This window comes from Myxine glutinosa, chromosome 1 (genome assembly GCF_964187855.1).
Source record: "Myxine glutinosa chromosome 1, kmMyxGlut1.1, whole genome shotgun sequence".
Classification (NCBI taxonomy): Eukaryota; Metazoa; Chordata; class Myxini; order Myxiniformes; family Myxinidae; genus Myxine; species Myxine glutinosa.
In genome coordinates, this window is record NC_136261.1 from 391,959,999 (window position 1) to 391,985,352 (window position 25,354).

General features: G+C 46.4%; 2 protein-coding genes across 3 annotated transcripts in view; both read left to right on the forward strand.

Annotated features, from left to right (window-relative positions):
* Window positions 1-14,477, forward strand: part of LOC137416446 (uncharacterized) — a 32,204-nt gene extending 17,727 nt beyond the window's left edge. Inside the window, exons 2-5 of one of the 2 annotated variants that reach the window (XM_078770294.1) lie at window positions 3,995-4,135; window positions 4,261-5,907; window positions 5,992-7,505; window positions 12,343-14,477. In XM_078770294.1, coding sequence (XP_078626420.1) covers window positions 4,102-4,135; window positions 4,261-5,907; window positions 5,992-6,164 — 1,854 coding nt within the window. In that variant the 5' untranslated portion in view covers window positions 3,995-4,101 and the 3' untranslated portion in view covers window positions 6,165-7,505; window positions 12,343-14,477. Of the gene's footprint in view, window positions 1-3,994; window positions 4,136-4,260; window positions 7,506-12,342 lie in introns of those variants that run through there. The other variant, XM_078770295.1, reaches the window with a different exon arrangement.
* The window catches only part of LOC144889573 (uncharacterized), a 113,875-nt gene that overhangs the window by 8,676 nt on the left and 79,845 nt on the right, over window positions 1-25,354 (forward strand). The gene's annotated exons all lie outside the window — the stretch shown is intronic.

Genomic DNA, 25,354 nt, shown 5'->3' on the forward strand with positions numbered 1-25,354 from the left:
AATATTTACAGGGGATTATTTATAAGGGAATATTACAGATATTTACAAAGTGGAGGGTTCTAAAAAGCACAACAATATATATAATTTCTGAAAAAAAAATTGAAATTTTAATTAAAAACATGAGAATTATAATATAAATGAATAACCTAAATAAAAAAATAGATAAAAAAATAGATAAAAAAAAAAAAAAAATAGACAGATATCGATCCCTCATGTCATTGGCTCAACCTGACTAGATAATGGCTGTGATTAGCTAAATGTTGGTGATATGGAGATGGCACATTGCCCAGCCTGACCCTTGCCAAGGAACTGCTTCAGCAGCACCGACCCTATATTACAGAGTATGCCACATCAAATGGGGTATTTTCAAAAAAGGCATTGGAAAAGTAGCTTCCTAGTAAGGTTTGGAGCCAACTGTCTAATTAGACAACAACAACAACAGGCATTTTAAGGCCATTTTCCCTGCTAGAGCGGGGGTTAGCCTTGCGGTCCCCTGACAATCTTCTCCATATTGCCCTATTTTCTGCATCTCCCCTTGTTAACCCCCTTGCCTGCATTTCTTCTTCAACCATCTTCAGCCAAGTCTTTCTCGGTCTTCCCCGTCCTCTACTTACTTCTACATTCATTTCCATCACTATTCTCAACCAGTCACTTTCATCCTTCCTCAACACATGACCAAACCATCTCAACCTGTTTCTCTTCACAGCATCCATCACAGGCTCTATTCCCATCATCTTTCGCAATTCATCATTTGTCTTCCTCTCTCTCACCGATACTCCACACATCCACCGAACCATTCGCATTTCCACCCTTTCCAGCCTTCGTTGCTGCTCTACGTTCATTACCCATGTCTCGCTCCCATAAATCATAACACTTCTCACACATGCAGCATACAGCTTTCCCTTCAGCTTCAACGACACTCCCCTCCTCGTCAGCACGCCACTCAGTTCCCGAAACTTCTTCCATGCACATCTCACTCGAGCAACCGCTGCCGAGTCTGATCCACCTTCTCCATTCAGCATGTCTTCTAGGTAACAAAATGTTTTCACACCTTCCAGCTTCACGCCGTCACCAAGATCCAACTCAACATTTCCTCCATCTGCAGCTCCCTCTATGCACACCTTACACTTGAATGTAGCTGCCACACTGGTTAATGACCCTCTCAGACCACTACATTTTTGATGAACCCACTCAGCACACATTGTACATTGAATGGAATTCACTCCGACACCCTTCCTGCACACAGCACACGGCCACTTCCCAGTTCTTTCCACATCACCACATGCTTTACCACTTGCCATCACCTTCGTTTTTCCGATATTCACCTTCAGACCTGTTGTATCCATACATTCCTTCCACTTGTTCATCTTCTCCTTCAGTCCATCCATACTTTCCGCAATCAACACCAGATCATCTGCATACAACAACTCCCACGGTAAACCCTCCTTTACGTTCTGAGCCAGCACCTCCATGACACCTACAAATAGTAGTGGACTTAGTACCGACCCCTGATGCACTCCCACCTTCACCTCAAACTCACCACTGTTCCCGTCCTTCGTCCTTACAGCTGTGCGTGCTCTTTTGTACATTGCCATCACTACTCTGATCAACCATTCCTCCACTCCTAACTTCCTCAATGCCCATGTCACTACTTCACGTGGAACCCTATCAAATGCTTTCTCCAGATCAACAAACCCAAGAAACAACTTCTTCCTGTTCTCCATGTACTTCTCCTGCAACTGCCTCACAATAAAAAGCACGTCTGTTGTTCCTCTTCCTGGCATAAATCCAAACTGCATTTCATCAATCTTCACTTTCTTCCTTATCCTCCTCTCCAACACCCTTTCCAATACCCTCATTCCATGCTCCAATAACTTTATCGCTCGATACGAGCCACAGTCCAGAGGGTCACCTTTCCCCTTGTATAGAGGGACGAGGGTACTCAGTTCCCAAACCACTGGAATGCGGCCTTCTTTCACCACCAGATTGCAGATCTCTGTCATTCTCCTCACACCCCAATTTCCCGCTGCCTTCAACATATCTCCCACAACTCCCGTCGGCCCTCCCGCTTTTCTACTCTTCATTGCTTTTATTGCTTCCTCAACTTCCTTCTCGGTTATCTTCTCCTGCCGGTCCTAAAACTGGGTTACTCTCTATGTTGCCATCCCATTCATTATCTGTATTCAACAGTATTTCCATATATCTCTTCCATCTTCCTTTAATTCCGTCTGGGTCCACAACGATTTGTCCCACTTCATCCTTCAAGCAACTCACCCCCATCACATCGCACCTCTCTTTCGCTATCTGCTTTGCAATCCTGAATACCGCTCTCTGACCCTCTTCCGAATCCAAGCGTGCTCCGAACATTTTCCTACATGCCTCCTGTGCCTTTGCTACCTCTTTCTTTGCAGCCTTCCTGGCTGCCTTATAACTTTCATGCTCTGCCTTTTCTGCCCCCATACCCTTTGCCTTCTGCCACTCCTTGAACTTCTTCCTCTTCTCGTCAATCTTATTTCCAACTTCATCATCCCGCAACCATGTTTCCGAGTGCCTCGGTGGTCCTTTTGTCCATCCACACACCTCACCAACGGCTCCCAACAGACTATCTTTCATTGACATCCAACCACTTTCAAGGTCAACCACATCATCCTCGACCATACTCAGCCTCTCTTTTAATGCCTGCCTCACTGTCATCTCTTTCAACCTCCACACCTTCATTCTCGGTTGGGACTTCACCCGCCGAGCTCTCCTCGCACCTTTCACCGTTATGTCACAGACAACGAAGTGGTGCTGTGAAACAGCCTCTTCCCCCGGGATCACCTTTGTGTCCCGGAGGTGCCCCCTATCTCGCCTACGCACCATCAGGTAGTCAACCGTTGTCGTCGACCCACCTGACGTGTATGTAACAAGCTTATTATCCTCTTTCTGGAACTGAGTATAACAAATCAGCTCCATCAGCAAACTCCAAAATCCTTTCACCTTCTCCATTTCTCACACCATATCCGTAACCCCCATGAACTCCGTCAAAACAATCCATACTCCTTCCCACATGTCCATTTAGGTCTCCTCCTACCACAACAACTTCCTCATCTTTCACGTTTTCCATCAGCTTCTCTATCGCACACCAGAACTTGTCCTTCTCTTTATCGCTTCGACCAACCTGCGGAGCATATCCCGAGATGACGTTCACCAAGAGCTTTCCAATCATCATTTTCACCATCATCAACCTATCACTCACTCTAGTCACACTCACCACACTGTCTACACACTCCTCAGAAAACAGGACACCAACACCATTCACGCCCTCCGGGCACCCTTGCCACACAATCTTGTATTTCTGTCCCTGCCTACCCTTCACCATTCTCACACCACTTCCCTTCCATCTCGTCTCTTGCACACAACATATGTCCACTCTTCTTCTGACCAATACTTCCACCACTTCTCCTGATCTCCCTGTCATTGTCCCTACATTCCATGTCCCAAACCTCAGAAACCGACCTCCACGTTGTCTAATTAGCAATGTCTTATTTTGATACATGTGCTGGGAGGAGGTTGCAGTGAAGAGATGGACCAAATGTCCTGTGATGGTGCTGATTCTGTGATATTTAGATAATAAATAACTAATGTATTGTGTTTGAGTGATGTGATAAACTCTGTGCAATGTCCGTAAATTCCAGAAATTTTTCAAAATGAATTTCCAATCTTTATTTTATTTAAATTGAATTAAATGCTTAAACATTGTTGAACACAAATCGCCTTGTTACTTCCACTAATCTACGGTGCAGCAGTACTTGGACATGTGAAATAGGGCGGTGTTTCAGGGTGATTGAGAAGACTGCTTCATTAGTGCTTAAGATTTATTTTAAACAATCTTTAACTTCATTTTTATATTTAAATTGATGTTCACATTCCATGACGTAACATGTTTCATGAAGTCTCAAGAACGTTCTCAATCTCATTTCCCTGCAAAAGATTGACGCTGATTTGCACACAGGTGATGTCTTTTCTGTAAATGTGGAAGGCAGACAACACAACAACGATTTATCTGTCAAAGAAGATTCAAAATGTGCTTCTGCAAAGGAAGGTTCAGATGATATTCACATGACAAACGGAAGTGCTTCCTGTTTTGCAACTGGTGAGTAGAAATGTAAAAAATGAACATTCAATCTTTGATGTTGAAAAAATATATAATTTTCGGAATATTGTTAAATATTTTGATTTTGACAAAAAAAGAAAATGTTGTGTTCTTTGTTTCTGTAGAACAATCCAGAAGTAACGTGGGACAAATAAGGTCCAGTCGCAGTTTGACAGTGATGAAGAAGCCATTTTTGAAGAAACAATCACGAAATCAAGACCCACTTCTGATAAAATTCAAGTGCCTGACTGGGCCTCGCAACACGAATATTAATATTGAATTAAACAAACATGAAAAGGTTCCAGAAAGGCAAATACGTTATAAGTGTAATGTGTGCAGAATGGATTTTGCTTCAACGAGTTACCTCAAAATACACATGAGGATTCACACTGGAAAACACCCCCACAAATGCTCTGTCTGTGGTAAAGGTTTCAAGACAAAAAGCAATTTGAATCGACATACGAGGATCCATACAGGAGAGCGACCACACAAATGCTCGATATGTGATAAAGGTTTCTCTCATAGCGGCAGTTTGAAATTACATATGAGGATCCATACAGGAGAGCAACCTTACAAATGCTCGATATGTGATAAAGGTTTCTCTCATGGCGGCAGTTTGAAATTACATATGAGGATCCATACAGGAGGGCAACCTTACAAATGCTCAATATGTGATAAAGGTTTCTCTCGTGGCGGCAATTTGAAATTACACATGAGGATCCATACAGGAGAGCGACCCCACAAATGCTCGATATGTGACAAAGGTTTCTCTCGTGGCGGCAATTTGAATCAACATATGAGGATCCATACAGGAAAGCGACCCAACAAATTCTCGATATGTGATCAAGGTTTCTCTGAAAAACACAATTTGAAATTACATATGAGGATCCATACAGGAGAGCGACCCCACAAATGCTCGATATGTGATAAAGGTTTCTCTCAAAAAGGCAGTTTGAAATCACATATGAAGATCCATACAGGAGAGCGTCCTCACAAATGCTCGATATGTGATAAAGGTTTCTCTCATAGCGGCAGTTTGAAATTACATCTGATGATTCATACAGGAGAGCGACCACACAAATGCTCGATATGTGATAAAGGTTTCTCTCATAGCGGCAGTTTGAAATTACATATGATGATCCATACAGGAGAGCGACCTTACAAATGCTCGATATGTGATCAAGGTTTCTCTCAAAAACACAATTTGAAATTACATATGATGATCCATACAGGAGAGCGACCACACAAATGCTCGATATGTGATAAAGGTTTCTCTCATGGCGGCAGTTTGAATTTACATATGAGGATCCATACAGGAGGGCGACCTTACAAATGCTCGATATGTGATAAAGGTTTCTCTCGTGGCGGCAATTTGAAATTACATGAGAGGATCCATACAGAAGAGCGTCCTCACAAATGCTCGATATGTGATAAAGGTTTCTCTCGTGGCGACAGTTTGAAAAGGCATATGAGGATCCATACAGGAGAGCAACCTTACAAATGCTCGATATGTGATAAAGGTTTCTCTCATAGCAGCAGTTTGAAATTACATATGACGATCCATACAAGAGAGCGTCCTCACAAATGCTCGATATGTGATAAAGGTTTCTCTCGTGGCGGCAATTTGAATCAACATATGAAGATCCATACAGGAGAGCGTCCTCACAAATGCTCGATATGTGATAAAGGTTTCTCTTATAGCGGCAATTTGAATCAACATATGATGATCCATACAGGAGAGCGACCCAACAAATGCTCGATATGTGATAAAGGTTTCTCTCAGAGCAGCTGTTTGAAATCACATATGAAGATCCATACAAGAGAGCAACCGCACAAATGATTGATGTGTGATAAAGCTTTCTCTCATCAAGGCAATTTGAATAAACATATGAAGATCCATACAGGAGAGCTGAAATCTGAAATACCAGGATATGAAAAAAGATGTGATGTCGATTTTGAAATTGATGAAATCTGCAATTGTACCATTGATAGTGGGAGCCACAGGGAATCCGGATCCTCAGCGATGTAAGCGATCCTGAGCAGCAGGTAAGGTATTCTGTGAACCAGCAAGGAGAAAGCTATCATGAAAGCATACAGTGCTTTGGGGATATACCTTGTCATACAACCTCTCAGAGTACTATCTGTAATCCATGACAACCAGCCAGCATCCCAAACCCCTTTATGAAAACCATACAGCTGGCTGTCACTAGAATGTCCACAACAATGAATGCAAATTGCTGCCAAAAGACAACAATGCTAACCTCAAAATGCTAACCCCATCTGATCAAGTTTAAAGAAAATTACAGCTTATAAAAAGAAATGTAAAATTTATTAGATTCGCCATATTCTCATAATCGAGAGTCGTTGTAAATTTGATGCCAAAAACGCAAATGATAACTTTATCTCTCAAACTGATCTTGGATCTCATCGTGCTTCTTTCAGGGTCTTCCTTAGGTTTACAGTTTGTAATTCTTGTCTCTGTCCTTGCCATGTATCCAGCCAAGTTCCATTTGAGTTTTTTGATTGTGACCAGTGTTTTGAATTTTGTTTTCTTTCTGATTTAGTTGTTTTTCTTGTCCCTTTTTGGTTATGCTCAGATGGCATCTTTCCATGGCAGCTTGAACATTAATTTTTACTCAATCTTTGCTGTAGTCCATGTTTCATTATGTGTGATATGGGGAGAACACCCTTGTTGTAAAATTGTTTATAGAAGAATCCTGCCGATGCATTTCATGAAACTTGAATTTGTGAAGGATTTCACGAAAACGAGAGGTCCTCAAAGTACAAATGCACTGTCTGTGTTATTGGGAATATTGTCGTATGGTTTGCCCAGTTAAGACCGAGCGTCACCACGGTTGAATCGAGCTTTAATGGAGGCGTTTATTCAAATCAATGGCGGATCGACACATGGGCCGGGGGATTGGGGGAGGATGCCGCACTTACTTTTTCGGGCCTGACGATGTCTTCTCCCTGCAAATTATTAACTCAACCCGAGACGGAGGTAAAATGTACAACAATAAATATTTATTAACGGAACCGAGAACAAGGAAACGCGACGGAAGAAACTAAAACCTAGGTTGGGACGTCCCCGCACATACTTCAGATTCGAAACAATGGGAGAGGATGAATAAAATAAATGTCTTGTCGTGTTGTGGAATGTGTTGCGTCTTATCTGTCTGCTGTCCAGGCCCCAAGCTCGTGTCCGGATGTGGCTCCGGTTGGCACGAACACCCTTCTCTGCATGGTCCGTCCTGCGCCACACAGCACGCAGGCACCAGGAGGATGAACAACAGGGGAGGATGATCCCAGATATTACCCAGCTTCCAACACTTTGGTCAGACACACCTGGATCAATAATGGAGCCACTGATGTCAGTGACCACCACAGCATCACAAAATACAACAACAACATGCATTTTAAGGCCATTTTCCCTGCTAGAGCGGGGGTTAGCCTTGCAGCCCCCATGACAACCTTCTCCATTTTGCCCTATTTTCTGCATCTCTCCTTGTTAACCCCCTTGCCCGCATTTCTTCTTCCACCATCTTTAGCCAAGTCTTTCTCGGTCTTCCCCGTCTTCTACTTCCTTCTACCTTCATTTCCATCACTCTTCTCAACCAGTCACTTTCATCCTTCCTCAACACATGACCAAACCATCTCAACCTGTTCCTCTCCACGGCATCAATCACAGGCTCTATTCCCATCATCTTTCGCAATTCATCATTTGTCTTCCTCTCTCTCGACGATACTCCGCACATCCGTCAAACCATTCGCATTTGCACCCTTTCCAACCTTCGTTGCTGCTCTACGTTCATTACCCATGTCTCGCTCCCATAAATCATAACACTTCTCACACATGCAGCATACACCTTTCCCTTCAGCTTCAACGACACTCCCCTCATCATCAGCACGCCACTCAGTTCCCGAAACTTCTTCCATGCACATCTCACTCGAGCAACCGTTGCCGAGTCTGATCCACCTTCTCCATTCAGCATGTCTCCGAGGTAGCAAAATGTTTTCACACCTTCCAGCTTCACGCCGTCTCCAAGATCCAACTCAACATTTCCTCCATCTGCAGCTCCCTCTGTGCGCACCTTACATTTGAATGTAGCTGCCTTACTGGTTAATGACCCTCTCAAACCACTACATTTTTTATGAACCCACTCAGCGCACATTGTACACTGAATGGAGTTCACTCCGACACCCTTCCTACACACAGCACAGGGCCACTTCCCAGTTCTTTCCACCTCACTACATGCTTTACCACTTGCCATCACCTTCGTCTTTCCGATATTCACCTTCAGACCTTTTGTCTCCATACATTCCTTCCACGTGTTCATCTTTTCCTTCAGTCCATCCATACTTTCCGCAATCAACACCAGATCATCTGCATACAACAACTCCCATGGTAAACCCTCCTTTACGTTCTGAGCCAGCACCTCCATCACAGCTACAAATAGTAGTGGACTTAGTACCGACCCCTGATGCACTCCCACCTTCACCTCAAACTCACCACTGTTCCCGTCCTTCGTCCTTACAGCTGTGCGGGCTCTTTTGTACATTGCCATCACTACTCTGATCAACCATTCCTCCACTCCTAACTTCCTCAATGCCCATGTCAATACTTTGCGTGGAACCCAATCAAATGCTTTCTCCAGATCAACAAACCCAAGAAACAACTTCTTCCTGTTCTCCATGTACTTCTCCTGCAACTGCCTCACAATAAAAAGTGCGTCTGTCGTTCCTCTTCCTGGCATGAATCCAAACTGCATTTCGTCGATCTTGTCTTTCTTCCTTATCCTCCTCTCCAACACCCTTTCCAATACCTTCATTCCATGCTCCAATAACTTTATCGCTTGGTACGAGCCACAGTCCAGAGGGTCACCTTTCCCCTTGTATAGAGGGACGAGGGTACTCAGTTCCCAATCCACTGGAATGCGGCCTTCTTTCACCACCAAATTACAGATCTCTGTCATTCTCTTCACACCCCAACTTCCTGCTGCCTTCAACATATCTCCCACAACTCCCGTCGGCCCTCCCGCTTTTCTACCCTTCATTGCTTTTAACGCTTCCTCAACTTCCTTCTCAGTTATCTTCGCTGCCAGTCGTAAAACTGGGTTACTCTCGATGTTGCCATCCCATTCATTCTCTGTATTCAACAGCATTTCCATATATCTTTTCCATCTTCCTTTAATTCCATCTGGGTCGACAACGATTTGTCCTACTTCTTCCTTCAAGCAACTCACCCCCATCACATCACACCTCTCTTTCGCTACCTGCTTTGCAATCCTGAATACTGCTTTCTGACCCTCTTCCGAATCCAAGCGTTCTCCGAACATTTTCCTACATGCCTCCTGCGCCTTTGCTACCTCTTTCTTTGCAGCCTTCCTGGCTGCCTTATAACTTCCATGCTCTGCTGTTTCTGCTCCCGTACCGTTCGCCTTCTGCCACTCCTTGAACTTCTTCCTCTTCTCGTCAATCCTCTTTCCAACTTCATCATCCCACCACCATGTTTCCGAGTGCCTCGGTGGTCCTTTTGCCCATCCACATACCTCACCAACGGCTCCCAGCAGACTAGCTTTCATTGACATCCAACCACTTTCAAGCTCAACCACATCATCCTTGACCCTACTCAGCCTCTCTTTTAATGCCTCCCTTACTGTCACCTCTTTCAACCTCCACACCTTCATTCTCGGTTGGTACTTCACCCGCCGAGCTCTCCTCGCACCTTTCACCCTTACGTCGCAGACAACCAAGTGGTGCTGTGAAACAGCCTCCTCCCCTGGGATCACCTTTGTGTCCCGGAGGTGCCCCCTCTCTCGCCTACGCACCATCAGGTAGTCAACGGTTGTCGTCGACCCACCTGACGTGTATGTAACAAGCTTATTATCCTCTTTCTGGAACTGAGTATTAAAAATCAACAAATCAGCTCCATCAGCAAACTCCAAAATCCTTTCACCTTCTCCATTTCTCACACCATATCCGTAACCCCCATGAACTCCGTCAAAACCATCCATACTCCTTCCCACATGTCCATTTAGGTCTTCTCCTACCACAACAACTTCCTCATCTTTCACGTTTTCCATCAGCTTCTCTATCGCACACCAGAACTTGTCCTTCTCTTCATCGCTTCGACCAACCTGCGGAGCATATCCCGAGATGTCGTTCACCAAGAGCTTTCCAATCATCATTTTCACCATCATCAACCTATCACTCACTCTAATCACACTCACCACACTGTCTACAAACTCCTCAGAAAACAGGACACCAACACCATTCACGCCCTCCAGGCACCCTTGCCACACAAACTTGTGCACATGAGAAACCACCTCAGACCACCCTGGAGATAGTAACCCCCACCAGGGTCCGGTGACCTTACCTGCCCGAGCCAACTGCTCGGGCGGCACCCCGATGGACAAGGGACGCCACACTCCACCAGACCCCCCGTGGGGCGCAGGTCGTATCATGACACCCATGGTCGAACCCCACGTCCAAATCTCGCCAGCACAGCCCCCCAGCTGGCTGGCATACCCAAATTTTGAAAGGGGCAAATTTTCCCCAAAGCCATCCCCAATGACCTCTCCTGGTCAATATTCCACAGCCCGGGGACCAACTCCCTCCAAGGCTGTGCCAAATCAAATTCCCATTTAAACATAAATTTCTTTTTTATTTTAAAAATTAGGATTTCCCATGCCAACCCGCAGCTGCAGGTAACAACCCCTCCAGGTTGTTCTGCCCCTCCCTGCAGCTGTTCCAAATTCCCTACGGGGATTAAATTCTCCGAGGCTCTATCTCCTGACTCTCCCAGGTCCAAATCTAGCTCGGAGCCAACACACTCCCCCTGCTGGTTATTCAATTTCAGAGCCTCTGGTACCCAATTGGTGTGCATGGTGAGGGTCTTCTCAGTCAGTTCAACCTCCTCCCCGGACCAACTCACCTCAACCCACAAACTCCTTTGGACCTGGTCAACCTTGTCCTCCATGGGACTGTCCCAGTTTCCCAAGTCCCCAACCGCTGTCTCACATCATGCTCATTATTCACATCAATCATTTCTGGCCCCCACAGGCCTCCATCATTACACACCCGGTCCGGTTCCACCACACGGACCCCCAATACCTCTTGCTCTGCACAACTGCACTTATGCAGCAAGGATCCCAATCCATCCCCCAGTCGCTGTGTTGTGACATCCACCCGGCCCCGATAACTTCCCAGGCCTTCATGTATCCAACATTCCTCATTAAAATCTTCACATTCCCCATTCACCTCCAAACATGCAGTCTCCCTTTTTAATTTGATTCCCATTACAATTCCCTGCTCCTGTGGCCCATCAGCACAATTATTTAGTTCTTCCTTTGATTCATTCGTCCATTCCTTAAATTGTTCAATCTGGGCATCCAGTTTGCTATTCATTTGTTCATAATGGGCATTCATGTCATTCCTCATTCCCTTCAAAAAACTCATCATCTCGACCTGGAAAGCGTTCGGGACCGTCTTGACAGTGGGGAAAGCTCCATCACTATTGTTTTCCCCAGCATTCGGCCCACTTCCAATTCCAACGGCATTTCCCTCACGCGCATCCAGGTCGGCGTCCGCCATTGCCCCGTTGGCTAACACGTTTCACGCTTGCGTATTTTACCTCAAGGATAAAAGAAGAATTTAAATTTTCGAACCGCAATTTCGCACACACCAATTGACTAAAAAATCTTTTATAGCACCTCCGACTATGAAATTTTTTGCGTCCGAATGCCGGGCGCGATGTACGCCCGACCCTGTCGATCTCGCCCATGGACAAAAAGTTGTCCGTTGGGTCCGTATCTCACTCCTTGACTCCAGTTGTCATGTGGTTTTCCCTGTTAAGACCGAGCGTCACCACGGATGAATCGAGCTTTAATGGAGGCATTTCCTCAAATCAATGGCAGATCGATACACGGGCCGGGAGATTGGGGGAGGATGCCACACTTACCTTTTCGGCCCCGACGATGTCTTCTCCCTGCAAATTATGAACTCGACCCGAGACGGAGGTAAAATGTATAACAAGAAATATTTATTAACGAAACCGAGAACAAGGAAACGCGACGGAAGAAACTAAAACCTAAGTTAGGACGTCCCCGCACAGACTTCAGATACGAAACAATGGGAGAGGATGAATAAAATAAATGTCTCGTCATGTTGTGGAATGTGGTGCGTCTTGTCTGTCTGCTGTCATCCAGGCCTCAAGCTCATGTCCGGACGCAGCTCCGCTTGGCAGAAACCGCTCGGGTGTGATGCGAACACACCTCTCTGCACGGGCCGTCCCGCACCACACAGCACGCAGGCACCAGGAGCACGAACAACAGGGGAGGATGATCGTCGGCACTGGTCTCTCCACCAAAGTCCAAAGGCAAGAACAGGTCCAGCACGAAGGGACAGTCCAGAGCAAAAGGCAAAGGGAAGAGCTCCGGGCAGCAAGGAACCAGGGATGAGAGAACAAGGGAAGAGAAGCTCAAAATGTTGGCGAGCGAGCGGTTTTACTGGTGGTCTCCTGACGTCAGCTCGCTCCCCCTCCAACCAGTGCGTCGCTTACTTGTCGCCTTTCACGCCCTTTTTCGTCACTGGCGCTTGCCCTCCAACCAGTGTGTAGCTTGTTGGTCATTCGTTCGCGCCTTCTGCACTGATTGGTCGTGGTCTCATCGGTTGGTGGCCAATCAGTGTGTCGCTCCTTTACCTTTCTCACCCCCAATCACGGAGCAGCTCTCTGCCCTTCCTTTGACCAATCACATGTCCTCCCCTACTCTACCAATCGGTGTGGTGTTTGTTGCTCGCTCCTCCACTGGCCAATCACTAGTACTGGGCATGGCTCCCAGCCTGCCTGGTCAATGCTTGATCGCCATGGTGTACCACTGCGTGGCCCCTTCCTGCTTGTTTCTTCGAGTCAGTTTTATCGTCAGTCATTGTAAAGGGGGGTGGGGAGGGGATTTAATTAATGTGGTGCACTGATGGGCCTATCTAATGTCTACAAGAGTGCGTTGCCATCAGGGACACAGGTGTGATCACCAGGTTTCACACACAGGGGTCTTATCCTTATTCTCTAAAACTATTTATCAGGCCCCATTCCTCATAATGGGGATGAAGACACACCTTAATCCGACAAACTGCCTTTAACAGAACTTATTACAGGTGAGGTTCCCTATTACGACAGCCAGACACCTACCTATACAGATATCCCTAAATTTATATATTACCCCCTACCCCAAATTCATAACAATATGTAATGCTCCATTATGATCAATTATATCAGTCAGCGGAGAGTTTGGAGTTGTCCATATCCCCCACAAGTAACCTTGAGCAAACAGCGAGCTGTTCATCAAACCAGTTGAAAGCCTTGTATGGCATATACCATCATGACATGACTGCACTTCATGCCATCACTGATTGCTGCCAAGTTAAAATTACAAGTTTAAGTTATCTGTAAACACTTTCAATGCATGGTTTAACAGAGTTGGGGAAGTCCTGGAAAATAGGATTAAGTTTTTTAGTAGTCGGGGCTTGCTTTCACTGGGTCGGTCTAAACCAGTGTTGGACAAGGCGAGTGTTCGTAAAGATATTCAGGATCTGCATGATAGATACGTCACAGCTCCAGCGGATAAGGCTGCGAATGATTTTGTGGAGGTTTTATTAAGAGAGTTAGGCTTCGATACGGTTGCCTTCACGAGCATAGGAAATAGCACGAATGTTCCTTGTCATGAGTCGCTCCAGGATATTATATTATGTCTGAGCATCAGGAAGTTTTCGTTAATAATTACAGTGTTAAATAAATGTAAAGAGGTGAATCTTTGTATTCCTTGGATTTTCTGGATCCCAATGTTTCATATGATCCCACACAAGTATAGGTTTTTTTGCTGGTTCCAGGCAATGTACCATCGAACAGTTTTTGGTTATAGTTAACTGAGGATTAAAAGTTGTTAGGGAACAGTTCAGGAAATATTGTTTGGCAATTGAGAAGAATTCTGGTGTGAACACTTTCTGGAGCATTAATTCTACTTTGGAGTTCTTAGATAGGAATGGATGCTTCAATATCAAGTCAGTTGAGGTTTTTGATTTTTCAACTTCATATACAAATTTGGATTTAGCACAAGTAAGGGATTCACTCTTCAAAATAATTGACGTGGTTTTTAGCTCTTTTAATAAGCTTTTATGTGTCAGGTTTGATGGAACATTCTTTTCAAAAAATAAATACTCAGGTTTTCATTGTTTTGATAAGCAGAAGTTTAAGGATGCTGTTAATTTTATTTTGTTTAATACTTTTGTGGGATTATGTTTCAACAGTTTAAGGGTATTCCCATGGGTGGGAATTGCAGCCCCCTTCTAGCGGACATTTTTCTTATTTTCTGTGAATTTTCATTTGTGCAAAGGGGGGAGGTGAGCGGGGTGGGGGGAGGGAGAGGGGCGGGGAGAGGGGGAGGGGGGGCGGGGAGAGGGGGAGGGCGGGATGTGGGGGGGAGGGGGGAGGGAGAGGGGGAAGGGGAGGGAGAGGGGGGAGGGGGGCAGGGGAGGGGGAGGGGGGAACGCCTAGCTTGGCAAGCGATAGCAGGCTTTTTACTTTTATTTTTACCTCAATGAGGGCTATATATATAGTCCGTGCTTGGAGCCTTCAAGTTTAACATAAAGTTTTTTTAATGAAAAATAATGCAGATGTATAACAATCCACCAATGCATGTTCAGAAATGAATGCAGATCCTTTACTTTGAGATACAAACGCAATTCCCGCCATTTCCACTCACGATCGAGAGCTCCACAGTGACCGCGCCTCTTCTTCTTCCTACAATTTCATCTCACTTCTTTCACTCAAAATGCACGAAATTCTGCCGCATGAAATTATGTAGAGGCCTCGTCGGGGGGATATAAGGTAGATAAGGAAGGCGTTGTAACAGAAGAATCAAAATAAAAGTGGAAGGACAAGGAAATGGGAGCTATTCTGGACTCACAGCCAAATGCGACAAACCATTGCAATACACCCCAAACGTCTAGCGCCGCCACAAACTACACCATGGAATTGCAGCTGGCGCGGTTTTTTTAAACCATTGATATTAAAATAAAACGATTTTATGCTGATTCCAAATCTGTGTCTAAAACTTTTCTCCGATGTGTAGTTCTTGAGTTATAAGCGAACATCCAGACACACACACACACACACACACACACACACACACACACACACACACACACACAGACACTCCTTTATTTATATATAGAGATGTAGCGGTTCCCGCTGGATGTACACAATCGCCTTGCACCTGCCAGGACGCGGCCAGGGCGCAATCGCCATGCCAGGCTCACCCGGACGGGCCCAGATGCGCCTCTCCTGGGCATGCCCGGACTCGCTGTTCCCGGGCACGCCCGAACCTCCCGGGCACGCCCGGTCTCGTCTTTCCCGGGCATGCCCGCTCTCGCCTTTCCAGGGCTCGCCCAGAACGCCCGGGCATGCCCGCTCTCGCCTTTTCAGGGCTCGCCCAGAGCGCCCGGGCACGCCCAGCCTCGACTTGCCAGGCCTCGTCCAGTATGCCCGGGCAGGTCCAGACTCGCCTTTCCAGGACTCGCCGTTGACACCCGGGCATGCCCGATCTCGCTTTTCCCGGGCAAACGCTCCGGCATAAATGTGTATATATATTGCTGCCCGATAAACGGGCTTTTCAGAGTACCCGAGTTTGATACGTGTAATAAACCAACTCGGACGAATTTCCGTCTTTGGTCGCGTCAATCCTTTCGACTCGCGTTGGAGCACAGCTCCTTCAGAGATATAAATATGGAAGATAATGTAAAAAAAAAAAAAAAAGGCAATTCACTTACATTTTCGGATTCAGCGTTCAATTCCATATAGGTGAGTGTATTTTGAGGCATGTGTGACTTCAAATAAAATTGTAAGCCAGGAAAACGTTCGTTTTATTCCTTAGGGATACAACATGTAAAACTGGCCCAAACGTGAAAACAAAACTCGCTCATTTTAACTCATACAAGCGAATGCGACCACTCATTCTTCTGGGAAAAATCCCGTGCACATGCTTGTCACACTTGTGCACGTGCACATGGATACAAAAGGTCAATATTGGAAACAGTTGTTCTGGAAAACCAACACCTTGCTTTGTTCTGTAGAACAGTAGTGTGTTTTGTATTACTATTTCTTGAAATAAGCACACAAAATCATGATTAATTGTTCCTCCTTTCTGTCCATCCACTCATTGCTTTGGTATTCATTCTTACTCTGAGTAAGTCCTAGTCTCTTCTGTTTCTGCATTCTTCTTGTCCATATGCACAAACGCATCCTCCAGTGTGTTACATGCTCCTCCCCAAACCGCGGTCACGGTGTGCCTCCGAGCCCCAAGAGGAGTCACGGCAGAAAGATGTGTTATTCTGTGTGTCAAAGATCAATGGTGAAACCACACCAATTGTTACCAACAAACAAGTATTGTATTCAGGTCACACAAAAATAACAGCACAAAAACAATAGTAATCAATTGTACAACCAATATATTGTTACGGAACCGGAGTACGGCACTCCCGTTAGCAAGGGGGGGGGGGGGGGGATTAAGCTCCTTGTCTTGTTAAGCTGGCCGTCTCCGTCCCTGGAACTATCCCGCTCCCTTGTGGGGTGGGATTGGCTGAGGTGATTGGTCAAGGGTTTCCCAGACACCTCCGCCAATCCCTCCACAAAGCAGGTGGATGGCCCCGCTCGAATCCCGGACAAAATGGTAATTTGCCGAGCGGTTGAGCAATCCGGAATCCGAGCCGTTATCGGCAGACTAAACCTTCTTATAAAGCGTTGGCCGAAAATCGTGCCACAAGTACTCAATGGGGAAATCACTAAAGCGACCGGATGAGGTAGAAGCCAAAGTAAGGAGGAACAGGGATTTATTAACTATTGTTTACACACCAAAACCAAAGAGGAAAAGAAATAAAAGTAATATACAGAAGAAGAAGAAGACAGTGCAATCCTTAATACAAGCTTAACTTATTCCCAGGGACAAACAAACAAAACAAACTCACGTACACAAATGGGATTGCATGCAGGAATGGCTGGACGAGGGAGGAGAAAGGTCTGTGCGGAACGGCAGGGCTGGAGGCGAGCAGCCGCCAACTTCCCGCACTCGAGTTCACACAGCAGGGGCTGCTCGAAGCGGCGTATCGGGGCTTTACGCAGCTCGGTCTCTCCTGCCTTATGCATCTCTCTCGTACCTCCGCAGGATGCGCGTCTCTTCACTGAACTGCGTTCGTGCTCCCTCACTCATCTGCCGGTGGGGCTGCGCATGCAGGGTTTTATTACCACCCCCAGGACACCTTCACGAACCTGGTCGATCTTTCTTTCCATGCCCTCTCAAGCCACGCCCACTGAATCCTGGTTGGCTGGTAGGGGCTGGCTGACTCCACCTTTGGTGACGAGGTGATGCCACTCCCGTAATTCAGCAGCTCCTCCCCCTTCTTCTCCGAGATGGCCCCGTGGGCAATGGAGTCTGAGGCGCTGAGAACCGAGCCAAAGCAGGAGAGGCGAATGCAGCCGCACTGGCGTTTTTAGGAGGCCATGGGGGTATTACAAGGGATCTATCTTATTTGATTTGATGCAACGCAGAGTCCATTATTGGGCACATAGCCTTACCTAAAAACACATAATAATGAAATAACTATAGAGAAGTCCTATGATTCGCAACGTGCTTGTACATGGACTAACTAAGGTGCAATCATTTCAATTAACAGCCAATTAAGGGGAAATGTACACAGGGCTATATTTATAAGGGAATTTTAATACTAAATTTACATGTGAAGGTTCTAAAAACTGCAACAATATCATTCCTGTGATGGTACCATCAGTTTCATACAATATAACTCACTGTGCTCCAAGTGAGCGAAAAGAACATTCCCAATGTCTCTATCCCGGCATCAAGCCTCAGATGATCCATGCTCCAGTGATCGTCAGAACGATGTCATATTGAGACCAGAATCCCGTTCGGTTGACAGTCACACTGCCAAAGAGGGGCAAAAGTATCCTCAAAAGGCGACTGGGAAATCACACCTTCGGGTATGGACGTTCAACGGCTCCCTTTACGGCGAACCGCAAATTCCCACTCAAAATCCACGTTACACACACACACCAGGTTAACGTCTGGATGCTGTGAAATGGTTGAAGCGAGGCGAAAAGCCCAGAGCGATGCGAAATCGGGCGCGAGGGAAAAACGTCCAGCGGGCCCCGTACTCGAGGCGTAAATGCCCTCAAACAACGATTCTCTTCGGAATCAACCGCAAAACCTGACACGCAGGTTTATCTGTCACAGCGATAACAACTCTGTCCTAGGAATCCCTTTCCTAGGAAACCCAAAGTTCACTCGTGACCCCCGTTCGCCAGCGTCTCCTCCAGGTCTCAAAGCAGCTAGGCTTTCTTGTCAAACCAAACCTGCTCCGCCTCCTTTTTCTCCTCCTCCTCTTCGTCGTCCGGTTCCCGATCCGGTTTCTTTTAACACTAACTTTTTCACCTTTTGAAAACAGTTCATAAACAATAATAGTTCATAAACAATAAACAATAACAGAAAACAGTTCATAAACAATAAACCTTTTGAAAACAATCATAGTACATGGAACCAAAAATGTTCACAGTGGATGAGAACCACAACAACGGAAGTGACGAATCCGTAACAAGTGCAAGGGAGCTTCCCTTTCCTACAGCTGCAGTTGTTGCTTTGACAGGCTGTGGTGCACCTGCATATGACAATCTCATGTTTATGATTGTATGTTCAGCAGCTCTGCAAAATCATAGTTGCTGGATTGCATAGTGCTCTGAAGTTTGTCTTTCAACTCTTGATCATGTTCATCTAAGTAACTGTAGAGTTGAGGAAGAAGTAGCTGCCACAGGGCCTGGTATGTGATCTTGTGAATTCTGATAGCACGTGCATATGCTTTGCCTCCCATGACATGCCTTGCTGCATTGGCTCCTAGAATTCCAGTTTCAATCCACTCATCAGTTAAACCAGAGTTGCCATCAGTTGGCTTCATCTGCGCATGTGCAAGATTGGAGGTCTCGTCTCTTCAAAGCTGTCCATGCGCGCTCGCTTTCGAAGTTAAGTAACTTTTCACAATTGTGTTTTTGTCGAAACTGTTTCTTTCTCTCGGTGTATGTACCTATTGGGGTGTCTTTAATAGTATTCTTGGTGTTGGTTTTTCATACCTGTGTACAGAATCGTCGGTCTTTCATATCGCGTATTCTGAGGCCTAAGTGTAGTACTAGGCTACCGTGTCCGACCTTGGCTTGAGGCTTTGTTTTTGTCTCAGCGGTTCTCCGATCGCGCTGCAATTACTTTCCGGTCTCTGTTTTTCACGGTCTTTTCACCCCATACTTCCTTGTTTTCAAATCTCCTCCAAAAAAAAAAAAATTTTTTTCCTTCTGTTCTTATTCGTTTATTCGTTCTTATTTGTTCGTTCGTTCTTCGACCACGTTGTTTGTGATCACGTGATCACGTTGTTAAAAAATGTCTAATCTGTCCCCTGAAGACCTGTATTCTGTCATATTCTATAACACCTTTTTCTTCTTCTTCTATAAAAGGATGCTTTCGACTTGCTCACCAAATCTATTCATTCCAAAAAAAAATTCCATCTCTTATAGTGCATCTTTCATTCATTCCCTAAACTCTCCAGCACTCCATCCTCCCTCCAGCGTCCTCAAATGTATTTTTGACTCGAATGTCTCAAGAAACTCATTTTGCAATAAATGTTCGTTTCCCATTAATCGTACACTTTTCAAAATCCAATCTCACCCCTCCCCTCCAAATCTTCCCCATCACCCCTCCCCTCCAAATCTTCCCCATCACCCCTTCCCTCCAAAACTTCCCCATCACCCCTTCACTCCAAATCTTCCCCATCACCCCTCCCCTTCAAAACTTCCCCATCACCCCTCCCCTCCAAATCTACCCCTTTGCCCCTCCCCTCCAAATCTTCCCCATCACCCATCCCTTTCAAATCTTCCCCCTTGCCCCTCCCCTCCAAATCTTCCCCATCACTCCTTCCCTCCAAAACTTCCCCATCACCCCTCCCATCCAAAACTTCCCCATCACCCCTCCCCTCTAAATCTACCCCCTTGCCCCTCCCCTCCAAATCATCCCCATCACCCATTCCTTTCAAATCTCCCCCCACACCCCTCCCCTCCAAGACTCTCCCTCGCTCCTCCCCTCCTAGACTGCCCTCTCACCCCTCCTCCTCAAAGCGTCCTCCCCGCTTCTTCCCCCTTCCAACTTTCACCTTCATCTCCCTCAACCTTCTGCCTCGCTCTGCCCCTCGTCAAATAACACCTCACTGCGCCTCTCCCAATCACCATCAAACCTTTTGTCCGCCCCATTCTTCCCTTTCTCCAAGCTATTCTGTAATCTCTGACACACCTTCAACAGCTCTCCCTACCTCTTCCTCCTCTTCCACATCTTACCCAACCGCTCCCCCCCCCCCCCTGTTCTGTATCCGATGCTCCCCCTTCCTCTTCCTTAACAGTATGGACCTCAAACATCCGGGGCCTTCGCTCAAACTTGTCTGATCTCTCCATACAGGTTGCTTCTGACAAACCAGACGTGATCTGCTTAACAGAAACTTTCCTCCCTCATGATGTCTCTGATTCCTTGGTATCTCTCCCAGGTTACTCCCTCCTCCGGTATGATAGACCTGAGCCTCGTACTGGAGGTGGGGTTGCTATCTTTATTAAAAACTATCTTCCTCACTCGCCCTGCACTGCCCTCTCTCCACCTCACCCCCAGGAATACCTTTGGCTATGGCTTCCCCTTCTCTCACACCTTTTGTTCATATGTGTGTTGTAGCGTCCACCAAACAGCGATGACTCCATCTACATCTCGCTGTCTGAGAATATGGACCAACTTCTATCTACCCATCCCAACTCTCTCTTCCTCATATGTGGTGATTTCAACTGTCACCATGCCAGTTGGCTGGGTGTGGGTACATCTCTCACCAGCCATGGCTCTTCAGCAAAGGACTTCTGTGACTCACTGGGACTGACACAATCTGTCAATTTCCCGACCCGGATATCAGTCAACGGAGCATCTGCTCTTCTGGACTTGGTTATGACTAACTTCCCTGAAAATGTCTGCTGCTCTTCTTCTGCTCCAATCGGCTCTTCTGATCATGTGCTTGTTAAAGTGGACATCTCTCTGACCATTCTCGGAGAGCCTCCTCAGCGTTGACGAGTCTGGCATTTCACTCAGGCCAACTGGCACGGTCTTCAAGCAGCCATCAATCATCTGGACTGGTCTCCCATCTCTACCGCCTCTGACATCAACTCATCCTGGGAATTCTTCCAAAGTAAATTGCTCTCTCTCATGCACAGATTTATCCCATCTCGTCTTCAGTTGTCATACCCTTCCTCCCGTCCATGGTACACGGAATATTGTGGTGAGGCTATTGCCCAGAAACAACTTGCTTTCGTCTCCTGGAAAGCAAATCCAACGGAAGGAAATCTCATTTCCTTTCACAAAGCCCGAAACAAGTGTGTGTCCACCCTCAGGAGAGCAAGGAAACAATATCTCTCCATTCTCAGGACCGAACTCTCTTATCTGCCTCCCTCTTCCAAATCCTGGTGGTGTATGGTCAGATCTGTTTCTGGTGTTTGTTCCCTCTCCATCCCCTCCCTCACCTCAAATGGCCACACGGCTGACTCCGCACGTGAAAAAGCTGAATGCCTCAACTCTGTGTTTGCCTCTAAATCTTGTGTCCCAAACCCATCCCTCTCTGTATCCACCGTACCCAGTCGTACCCAGCTGCTCCTGGACTCTGTGTCCTTTCCTCCTGACAAGGTGGAAAAGTTTCTGTCAACCCTCGACTCGGATTCTGCAACTGGACCTGACAGCATTAGCCCACGGGTCCGAAAATCCTGTTCTTCCACCCTTTCACTCCCTCTCTCTGTTCTCTTCACCCTCTCTTTTGCTCAAGGTCATCTTCCATCTGCTTGGAAATCTGTCAACATCACCACTTTGCACAAAAAGGTGCAAAAACAGATCCCAGCACCTACAGACCAATCAGCCTTCTCCCAATTATCAGCAAAGTCATGGAATCCATCATTGCTTCAGATATGAAATATTTCCTCTTCTCCAATGGCTTGATCTCTGATCATGAATTTGGTTTCAGACGTGGACACTCTACTCTGGACATGCTGCTTCTGCTTTCTCAACAATGGATGGAGGTCCTCAATGCCAAACAGGAAATTAGAGCAGTCTCCCTTGACATATCACGTGCCTTCGATATGGTCTGGCACCCCGCTCTGCTCACCAAACTCTCCTCTTTTGGTATTCATGGAAATCTCCACGCATGGCTGGCTGACTTCCTCTCTAGTCGTAGTCAACGTGTGGGCCTGAATGGGTTTCTCTCATCTCCTCTTCCTGTTCAGGCTGGAGTTCCACAAGGCAGTGTTCTGGGCCCTGTACTTTTTCTGGTCTTCATCAATGATCTCTCTGACTCTCTTGAAAATCCTCTGTATCTCTTTGCTGATGACTCTACTCTCTGTCGCACCATTCTTCATCCCTCAGATCGGCAGTCTGCAGCCTCCACTCTCGGCAATCGGCAATCCACTCTCTGCAGACCTGGACAAAATCACAGACTGGGCAAACAAGTGGAACATGTCTTTCAATCCTGACAAATCTCACACTCTTACGATGTCTCTCCGAAAAGACCGAGTGGACAACCCTCCCATCCAATTTCTGAATAATCCTCTCCAAGAAGTTCTGTCACTCAGGCTTTTGGGTCTCACTATCTGCCATGATCTTTCCTGGGAAAACCACATTTCAAATCTGGCCTCCAAAGCCAGTCGCCGACTGGGCATCCTCCGTCGTGCGAAGTCCTTCCTTGGCACACCTGAGCTCCTCACCACATACAAGGCTTTCATCCACAGCTGAATGGAATACTGCTCTCCCCTCTGGGCTGGTGCTCCTGCCTCACACCTAGCTCGTCTTCACTCTGTTGAAACCAAAGCATTCAGAATCATTGGAATCTCCCGCGATGAAGCTAACTCCAAGGGCCTCTCACTCACTCACCGCAGGCAGGTTGGTGGTCTTTCCGTCTTCTACCGACTCCTCTCTGGCCTTGCCCCCCCAGCTCTCTCTGGGCTCTGTCCCGCAAATATTCCTACAGGTCGCACGGCAACCCTCTTATGGTCAAACTGCCAAAATCAAGACTCTCTGCTCACCTTCACTACTTCATTCCTCTTTTCTCCTGCCTCTGGAACAAACTCCCTCACTCTCTTCAATCCCACTCCACCCTCCAGGTCTTTAAAACAGCTGTTCACCACCATCTCTTATCTTCCCCCATTCAAAACCTTGATCTTTTCTACCCTGGCTAATTTCACCCCAATTCCACTTTTTTGGAATACCAACTTCTGTCCTGGAAGTCCTTGGTGTCCTTGTGTTTTATACTTCAACCCCCCCCCCCCCCTTCCCACGCCTCGTCCCCCCAAGCCCTCTCACTTCCACACATCTCCCTGCTCTCAAATGTTGTGTTTGTGTGCTTCCCCTTCTCTCCGCATCTTGTCTTCCGCTCCCTCTTTTTATATATTTTGTTTGTCTGGTTGATTTGTTTGTGAAGTAAATGTTAGCTCTTTCACGAGCCTCGATTCAGTATACAAAAAAAAAAAAAAAAAAAAATAGTCTTGCATGTGCTGTCCAATGACCCAAAAGAAGTTCATTGCAGTCTGCAGTCCACCAAGGCGTGGTATGAGGATATTCTCATATTCTGATACTGACCACTTCAACTCCATTAACTTTGGAAATAAGGCTTCATCAACTGTTAGTACCACATACAGTACATTCAGAAAGTATTCAGACCCCTTCACTTTTTTCACATTTTGTTATGTTGCAGTCTAATGCCCTGATGCTGAAATCGTTTAAATTCATTTTTTCCCTCATCAATCTACACTCAATACCCCATAATGACAAAGAGAAAACAGGATTTTAGAAAGTTTTGAAAATTGATGAAAAAGAAAAAACTGAAATTTCACATTTACATAAGTATTCAGACCCTTTGCTATGACACTTGAAATTTAGCTCAGGTGCCTTCCATTTCTCTTGATCATCTTTGAAATGTTTCTACACCTTGATTGGAGTCCACCTGTGGTAAATTCAATAGATTGGACATGATTTGGAAAGGCACACACCTGTCTATATAAGGTCTCACAGCTGACAATGCATATCAGAGCAAAAACCAAGCCAAGAGGTCGAAGGAACTGCCTGCAGTGCTCAGAGACAGGGTTGTGTCGAGGCACATATCTGGGGAAGCCTACAAAAACATTTCTGCTGCATTGAAGGTTCCCAAGAGCACAGTGGCCTCCATAATTCTTAAATTGAAGAAGTTTGGAACAACCAGGACTCTTCCTAGAGCTGGCCACCCGGCCAAACTGAGCAATCGGGGGAGAAGGGCCTTGGAAAGAGAGGTGACCAAGAACCTGATGGTCACTCTGGCTAAGCTCCAGATATCCTGTGTGGAGATGGGAGAAACTTCCAGAAGGACAACCATCACTGCCAACACTCCACCAATCTCGGCTTTATGGCAGAGTGGCCAGACGGAAGCCTCTCCCTAGTTAAAGACACATGACAGCCCACACAAAGGAAGGTTAGAAGCGACGGACTGGTTGGAGGAAAAGCGAGCTGACGTCAGAAGATCGCGAGTAAAACCGCTTGCATTCTGCCCAGAGCTCTTCTTCCCTTTGCCTCTTGCCTTCCCTTGACTGTCCCTTCCTGCTTGACCTGTTCTTGCCTTTGAACTTGGGTAGAGAGACGAGCGCCGACGATTCTCTTCCCCTGCATTCACATACGAACGACGAGCGAGGCTTGGGTTGGAGCGCTGACGAGCGATCGCGCCGAGGGCCGCTCGGCACCAACGACCAGGCAGTTCCCACCAACACCAGTGCTGCGTCGGACGAACGCACTCGATCCCAGACCATCCTTGACGAGGACACACTGCAGACAGATAAAGCGCATCCACAACACGATGAGACATTTATTTCATTATCCTTCCCATCGTGTATTCGAAATATGTGTGTAAGAGCGCTCAATAGGGGGTTTTGTTTTATCATCGCCTTTCCCTGTCCCGATATTTATTAAATAAACCCTTGTATTATTTTCCCAACCAACTTTAATCCCGTTTTCGTTTGTGAGTTATTTTCCAAGGGTGAAGTCATCATCGGACCGTCAGGTAAGCCGGCATTCTCCCCCGAACCCCGAA